This window comes from Gadus morhua, chromosome 9, assembly GCF_902167405.1.
Source record: "Gadus morhua chromosome 9, gadMor3.0, whole genome shotgun sequence".
Taxonomy (NCBI): domain Eukaryota; kingdom Metazoa; phylum Chordata; class Actinopteri; order Gadiformes; family Gadidae; genus Gadus; species Gadus morhua.
This window is the reverse complement of record NC_044056.1, coordinates 21,776,654-21,785,527: the sequence shown is the minus strand read 5'-3', so window position 1 is coordinate 21,785,527 and position 8,874 is coordinate 21,776,654. Positions and strand designations below refer to the sequence as shown.

General features: G+C 42.2%; 1 protein-coding gene across 2 annotated transcripts in view; it reads left to right on the top strand.

The window, feature by feature from the left end:
- Positions 1-3,027, top strand: part of sh2d7 (SH2 domain containing 7) — a 4,397-nt gene extending 1,370 nt beyond the window's left edge. For both annotated transcript variants that reach the window (XM_030366694.1, XM_030366695.1), the window contains exons 4-8: positions 909-998; positions 1,092-1,257; positions 1,520-1,636; positions 1,750-2,586; positions 2,750-3,027. In XM_030366694.1, coding sequence (XP_030222554.1) covers positions 909-998; positions 1,092-1,257; positions 1,520-1,636; positions 1,750-2,586; positions 2,750-2,791 — 1,252 coding nt within the window. In that variant the 3' untranslated portion in view covers positions 2,792-3,027. The remainder of the gene's footprint in view (positions 1-908; positions 999-1,091; positions 1,258-1,519; positions 1,637-1,749; positions 2,587-2,749) is intronic.
- The last annotated feature ends 5,847 nt before the right edge of the window (positions 3,028-8,874 follow it).

The window sequence follows — 8,874 nt, the reverse complement described above, 5'->3', positions numbered from 1 at the left end:
GTTTAATACATATTTTTATGTATAATAAATTGATTAAATCAGGCTAAAACAAACCTCCCTCATTTATAATTGTAAGGGCATAGCCCTAAATATTTAATTAATTCCTAAATCACGTAGAGTTATGGGAATACGTTTATCCTTTTTCCCCCTCTGCTCAGCTCAATAATTCAATGAATTATTGTTCAGCCGTAGGTTTATGAATAAAAATGTTAACATTATTTGTGACTCTGATGAGACTAACCTGCTCAGCCTTATCTCCTGTATCTGACCTAGTTTTTGGTTCAACATCTCAAGGGAAAGCACCCTCCAATGGGTGGTAATTGTTATCAATAGGAGAATTATATAATGAGTGTATGTTCTTTTAAGATATGTTCCCTTGTCTGTCTTTGCTGTGGAACATATATATATATATATATCATATAATATAATAATAATAATAAAAATGTATATTAATATATATAATATATATATAATATATATATAATATATATAATATATATATATATATATATATATATATATATATATATATATATATATATATATATATATATATATATATATATATATATATATATATATATATATATACTTTGGTATATGACACATTAAAATAAGGGTACATTTATTAAACATTAAATCAAAATAGTTGTTGCATTTAAAAGTATTATTACATGTCATTAGCATAGGGTTTAGGGTTAAATTTGTTAGAGTTAAGGCTAACCCTGTAGTTAACCTGAGCAATTAGTCAATTTGATTATTAGAACATTAGCTAACTGTTTATCAACTTTTTCTTAATGCTATCTACCAATGTTAATTATTGGTCAATAAATGTACCCCTTATTGTGAAGTGTTACCTATTCTTTGTAATCCTTTAATCCATAATGTTAATTGATATCTATTCACAGGGATGCAGAAAAGATCCTTCATGAGAAAGAGCTGGGCAGCTTCCTGATTCGTCTCAGTGACAAGGCCACTGGCTACATCCTCTCCTACAAGTGAGTCATGCTGTGCTCAACGCAAACTGTACACCGGGCCAGGAGACATGCTCGGTGAGGCACTCACACCTCGTGCTTTTCTCTTGGTCACAGAGGCAACGGGCGCTGTCGCCACTTCATGATGAGCCAGAGCAAAACGGGACAGTTCATCGTCGCCGGGGACACGCGAGAACACCCCTCCCTCACGGAACTCATCGAGTACTACAAGAAGAGCCCTATTGAGCCCTTTGGGGAATATCTGACCTACTCCTGCTTAGAGGTAAGACCACACTGTCAACACGTGTGTGTGTGTGTGTGTGTGTGTGTGTGTGTGTGTGTGTGTGTGTGTGTGTGTGTGTGTGTGTGTGTGCGTGCGTGCGTGCGTGCGTGCGTGCGTGTGTGCGTGTGTGTGTGCGTGTGTGTGTGTGTGTGTGTGTGCGTGCGTGCGTGCGTGCGTGCGTGCGTGCGTGCGTGCGTGTGTGTGTGTGTGTGTGTGTGTGTGTGTGTAAGCACAGGTATAACAGGTGTTTGGTTGTTTGCAGGAGTGTGCTGAGGAGCTGTATGACATGATCCAGGTCAGCCATCATGAAAAGCCTCCAGTTAACACCAGAGCCAGGATGCCCGTTACCGTGGCACCACAGAGCCATCAGAAACCCGAGGCAAGCACAGTCGTCATACGCATCGCGTTCAAGACCTCATCAGATCCTATTATCTATACATTTATATGAATTCATGGGTGATTAAATGTTTTTGTTATCGTCGTCCACCACAGGAAATGCCACCGCTGCCCAGGCGGAGGAGAGCGCAGGTGGACGGCTGTGTGAGCGACGGGCGGGGCTCCCCCTGTGGCGGGGAGGCGTCACTGGCCCGGCCGGGGAAGCCCAGCAGCAGCAGCAGCCGGGAGGGGGGTAGAGTCCTGGCCGAGAGCACCCCAGGGAGGGCCGCCTGGCTGGAGCCCGAGACCCCCAGGAGCAGACCCCCTCGTCCTCCTCCTCCTCACCAGCTCCTCCTGGCCGGCCCCCCCACCATCACCTCCACCTCCGAGCCGCCGCGCACCGTCTACTCCCTGCTCCAACCGCTGGAGGCCAAGAGCGCGTCCCTCCCCCTGCTGCTGGACGCCCCCTCCGAGAGAGAGGCGCCGCCCCGGCTCAGCCCACCCCCCCCGAGACCCTCCCCCCGGTCCTCCCCCCGGTCCTCCCCCAGGTCCTCCCCTACGGGGGGCGCAGGCGCTGGGGCCCGGGGCCAGCAGAGGGGGAAGAAGCACGGTGGTGCTGGTGGTGCTGGTGGTGCTGGTGGGGCTAGAGGTGGTGGTGGGGCCAGAGGTGGAGGCCACAGCAGACCGGTCAGCAGCCACAGTCTGGACTACCTCAGCTCCAGCCCTGTGTACCACCTGGCCACCGCAGGCCAGGGGCCGGTCGACGGCGAGGAGAGGTCAGCGCCACCAAACAAGGACTATGCTTCCGGCTTGTTTGACGACGACGCGTACGAGATGTTACCCGGTGCAGACGGCCCGCCGTTGGCCCGGGGGGAACCCAGACGGGACTCCCACACCTATGAGTCCCTGGAGGACCTCCGAGTGAAACCTGTGGGCCCGTCGGCTGGGGCCAAGGTGAGTCATCTCTGTTCCAACGATGACTACTAAAGCAATATGAGCATGAGCCATATCCTCATGCTGGTGCCTACACACGTTTTGGTTACATTTCACAATGCGTGGACAGCAATCTATTAAAAAGATATTTTAATGAATGACTTATTTTTTTAATTGCATTCAGGATGAAAGGTGGAAATGGTTTCCAGAGATGAAGTGGAAGTGACGCAGAGACGCCCACAGCTTCTGCTGCAGTCCAACACTATGGCTCATCATCCACTCCTTTTGATGCAACTTTCGATACATACTTTAAATGATTTGATAAAAATGTCAAACGCAGCATGTTATTTTTTCAAGTCATTATTATGATAAAAGTTGATTGTATTGTATTTTCTCTTCCATGTACATTTCAATAAATATTTAGGGGTCCTATGAAAAATGTAGGAACCCTTTTGTATTTATTGTTTTATCGTGACTTTATTGGCAGACAAAAATCGGCAGGCTTGTAGAACTGGTAAAATGAGAAAGAGAATCAAAGGATGGGATAGAATAACCCATAGGTGGCGCTATAATGAGGCATTGAAGTTCAACATTTCAACAAGTTGCATTACCACTAGGTAAGTGCAATATGCATGAAACTTGTTACACATGCACAATACGTCTTGAAGAACAACTTTACAAAATTGATAGCAATAAGGCCAAAGACGGCAGAGTTACACTGTACATTTTGAAGGGAAATATAAACATATCTCGGATGTTTAAACAGGTATAAGATTTGTTCAAAACCACGCAGCCTCGGCTGTCTACATGTACTTGTAGTATTGTGGTATTGCGTCAACCTTATGGCGATGAGGTCGCTGAGGTCATCAACAGCCCCCCTGAACCAGAACCCAGCAGCTCTTATGGCAACGTCTACCCTTACAACTATATGTTTATCACAGCCTATCACACCCTCCCGGAACCTACGTTCACTCCAGAAGTAGTGTTGAGCGCGGCAGCGATAACTGGAAGGAAAACCAATACTGTTGATATATGTATCCCTAAAGCCCTTCTGATGAGCAGCAGATGCAGCTGGAGACCAGCAAGGGGCCTGCTGGGACATGGGGACAGGAGTGGCATAATATCATTAGCGGCCATGTTGGGAACAAGTTTTACAGCAGTGTTTTTGTGAGATGGAGTCTTTCTGAGAGGGGGGAGGAGGAAAGAGTTATTCAATAAAAGAACAAATTTTACTTGATCTTCATGTTTTGCTTTATTCAGCTGGAAGTTGTTTTTTTTACTGTTGTGACACCCGCATTACAATGTGCACACCAACCAGTTAACCTTCGGTACACCCTTGAGCATAACTTTCCTAACATAGTACATTGACAACCCTTGATGGGTTGGTTTCAGGTGGCCTAATGCCAAAATACTTTTTCCTGACCTTTCTTAAGTTGTATGAATTGACAGGCACGTAGAATGAGCTTGGGATACGACCAGAATTAACCATAGGTGGAGCTATAATGAGCATGAAGTGTGACATACTCAACAGGCTGTCATTTCCTCTAGGAAAGCAAACTTGGAATATGCAGCATCATTCTTCATGAACAACTTTCAAGGTTCAGACCATTTGGTCTTGAAAGAGTGGCGAAGTCACGCCCCTTCCGGTAGAGCCCATAAGGGACCTATGAGATCGAAAAATATGAATGGGTTTCAATGGAGTGAAAGTCATTATTTTCTGGTCCCAGTCTTTATATGGCCTGGATTACACATATGTTGTTTGTGGATTTAAATGATAATTTTTTTTGCAAAGAAAACTAAAAAAATTTGCGAAGAAGTTTGATAATGTTAGGTTTTGTGTGAGGCCGCTTTGTGTTCCATACCAGTTCAAACATAACTTTTTTGCTATTACTATGACCGAAGACATACCTGCGCATTGATTTTCTGTCCTCTCAGCTCCCGAGTCCCGCTCTGTCTCATCATGGACTTCAAAACTCCCTCTCTCGTTACTAACTGTGGATGTTGCCAAGCTGTCACTCCGATCGAGACTGGTCAATAGAGACGTGTCTTACATCTTTCGGCGTAGGTCCCGCCCACGAGATTCAGCTCAACAGCAAGCAAAACTTTTGGATTCGCAAGCAAAACTTTTGGATTCGCAAACAAAACTTTTGGATTCGCAAACAAAGCTTTTGGATTTGCAAACAAAACTTTTGGATTCCCATTAATAATTTTTTTATCACATTTATTTTACTTGCAATAAAACATTTTTTGATTGCAGTCTCGATAGTTTTGCTCTCAAATATATTTTTTGATTTCAGTGTGGTAAGTTTTGCTCTGAAACCTATTCTGTTTGATTGCATAATAAAGATACAAATCTACCTCCATACGCCTGCCAGCCATGGACCTATAAAGATCGCAGCATACTCTTTGCGCGGGATACGTTCCTTTCTGGAGAAGTGAAGAGGGTGTCCTACTGAACGGAGGTGGGTATCCTACAATATGTAAAATGAAATGACTAAGTTCAAGTGAATTCCCCCCAAAATATTGCATTAACATGCCGCAAATGTCCTTCAATGTATTTTAATGGTATCCATAACTTAAGGTCCGAAATGTGTTGGATGATGCGCCGCCTGTGTGAAGTTGCCCAAAAAAAGATTTAAAAAATAGTTTGAATCCCATCGCCCAAATGATTCGAAAATATGTTTTAAGCGCTGGTTTGAACCGGTAAAATGACAATTTGCTACGCGATCACCAGTTAGATAGGCTGGTGGTACTCATGCTTGTCCATTGACCACATTTGCGGCATGCTAATGCAAAACTTTGGGGGGAATTCACTTGAACTAAGTCATTTCATTTAACATAATGTAGGATACCCACCTCCGTTAAGTAGGACGCCCTCTTCACTTCTCCAGATAGAAACGTATCCCGCGCAAAGAGTATGCTGCGATCTTTATAGCTCCATGACTGGCACGCGGTGGGTCCCAGTGTAATTTGAGAAATGCATTCCTGCCGGCGACTTTCATTGGATTAGGAAATTATGGGCGCAACTATTATGTCCCGCCCACGGACGCTCTGGCATCTACGGATCTGAATACTTTTGCTACCCATTTACCACCTAGACGTGTTGCAAAACTACCTGCAAAAAAGCCAACAGCTGAGACTTGCAGGAGCAGATTCGAGCATTTGTAACGATGGACTTGTGCTTGCTCATTAAAATGCTGAATCAACACAGCGTTCTTTATCATTTTATTTGTGAGGAAATTTTTCACAGATGTGCAACTTCTGATGCATTAGTTCAAATTTGGGTTTACGAATGCACACATTTTGGGCATGTTCTCAGATGAAACACGGGTGTGCAAATGTGTTTTGCACCAACTGCGCTGCAATGATTGTAGCAAAAGGATTTGTGCACCTGTAACACAGATTTGCGTACTCATAGACCCTATTTTGTGTTTACAATGGTATTAAAAATATTTACGACTTCAAATGTACTGTTACACATTTGTGACTTTAGAGTACACATGCAAAATAAATATATACGACTTCAAATTTACTGTGACTTTAGTGTACGCATTCAAATTCTGCAGTTACAGGTGCTAAAGACTTTTGCTACAATAATATCTTCATATTCCTGCTTCTGACTGACATGTGAAATTTGCATATCAACATTCCACCACGAGTTTACTCTGCATGATCTCCGTCTCAGTGGAGTAGGAGGAGGAGCTTGTGTGCGCATGCTGTGAATGTGACAGCGGTAAAAAAAAGAGAAGAACGAAAAATAAAAAGAACGGCTCACCACTGCGACTCGGTTCCTATCGTTCATGTTAAAAAGCCGTTCAATCGATTAGGTTCGTTCGTGAGCGTCACAACTCTAGCTACAACTCGACCATCACCCAGACATGAACTGCTTTGGTGACGGAGGTGGCCAAAGCTGCAAACCTGGCGGACGTGTACCAGGTTACTAGGACTATGTAGTCTTAAATTCATAGCAACAAGACCAAAGGCAGAGATATACATTTTTAAATGAAATATATGCATATCTCCGATGCGTACATTACAGGTAGGCCTATATGTAATATAACGGGTATAATGTAGCCTCCGCTGCCACATATGGCTATTGGCTGAAAAATATGGCTGAAAAAAAAAGTATGCATTGGATTGTAGTGACCTTTTCCTCTCTCCAACGCAGGCTGGGCCTTAAAGCGGTACACAAGTAATTTCCTTATTTTTTCTCTCCAAGCGTCCGTTTTGACAGTGGGTTTTGACAGAGGTATCCTTTAGAAACATGGTTGGTGAATGTTTTGATAAGCTTACTTCTGGTACACCATTTTTCAACGGTATCCCAATACCATTTTACCATACCTACAAAGCTTACAATACTTCCACGTACGGAATACTTCTATTTCTCAAAATATAGTCTAATCTGCCTGTGGAAGTCGACATGTCCATGTAGTATTACCTCAGCCTCAGGGCCTTTGGGTCTCTGGGTGAACCTCAACCATACAATCTCTGAGACATGGAATGACATCAAGTAATGTTTATTGTCATGTATTCATCAGTCCACCATCCTACTGTAGGACTCGTCATATATAGGGTTAGGGTTATAATATATCTATATAATATATACACATACATATATATATATATATATTAGGGGGTCCGAGCAGCGAGGCTGGTTGGTCCCCTATTGTCTGTAAAAGTCATACTGCAGCCTATACAGTAAGTCGAAAACTCTTGAAATGTTCAGGTATGGTTACCAATAACCCCCACTACCCATTAACCCAAATTTGTGGAACTGCACCCAAAGGTGGCGCTATTGTAAAAAATCATGAATTAGGCTTATTTCTCTTCACCAGATTGACCTGGACTCAAAATTCTTTCATAATATTAATCTCTAGAATAAGATGCATCTATAAAACCCTAAAAATGTTTACTTTTCCCACAATTTCATATTAGAGCCAAACATGATAAAAAGATTCACAAGCTACAAAAATAATCAAAAATTCAACAAAATCGCCACATAAAATCTTTAGACCAAGCCTCACAAAAGACAAACAGAATTTGTTTTATTTAGTTCCATTTGAGAAATATTGGCCAATAAAATTGGAGCAGTTAGCCCATTTTTCTTATGACCATTTTGTTATTGTATTAAAAAATATATGACTATTATTAGGTCGATACCAATACCCCCCACTATCCATAAACCCAAATTGTGGTACTGCACCCAAGGGTGGTGCTATTTAAAAAAAATATGAACTTGCCTTATTTCTCCTCACCAGATTGTCCTGGATTCAAAATTACATATTAATCTCTAAAATCAGATGCATCTTTTTCACCCTGGTCTTCCGCTCCAATTTTTATTTACTTTTCCCACAATTTCATAGAAAGGCCTAAAGTCCACAGTCTCAACCCATTTTGCCTATATGACCATTTTGTTACTGTATACGGCTATCATTAGGTGGATAACATTAACATTGCAAATTTCCAGATCTATACTCTTTTAAGAAAAACCTTAATTCTCTTGTGAAATGTGTGCTGGAGTTTTTCTTGATGTGCTTATTAATAGACATTTTCACCATGTGAATGAGGCTTCATGCTCTTCAGGAATGTCAGTGGCTCAATGGGATAATGCCGTGTACTGGTGATCCATTGGTTGAGTGTTTGAATCCAGAAGAGCATTATGTTCCAGCTGAACATGACATTCTGTCATAGCCACTCAATTAAGAAACAACATTGAACAGTATTTGAAATTCATCAGGCAATCATTCCGGCTCATTACTTTCCAAGAATCTGAGTCTGACTGCCAAGACGTAGGATGGCATTAAGGAGAACTTCTTCGTAAACCATTTTTACGTCATAATGAATATTTCTTCTGTTAGTGTTCTTGACAACCAATGTTTAATTTCCCCAGAATTTCAAAGATTTTTCAGGTATTTTCTTTTAAGAAAGCCCTTAATTCATTTGAGAAATGTTTGCTTGGATTTTTCTGGATGTTGTGTGCTCATCAATAGACATTTTGAGCATGTGAATGAGTCTACATTTCAGGTTTGTCTGTGGCTCAATTGGATAATGCCTTGTACTGGTGATCCATAGTTTGAGAGTTCGAATCCCGTTTAGACATTTAGGAACATGCTGAACATGCCATTCAGCCGTTGCACTGCAGCCCATTCACCTGAAAGCAAAGGCAGAATGGCATTTAGGGGAACATCAACCTCTTTCCTTCATAATTATATGTTATATTTATATATCTTCCATTTGTGTGTTCTTGACTTTTAATTTTGCTCGGACCACGTTAATCACCGCGTGCGTACTATCAGGACCCAAAGGAAA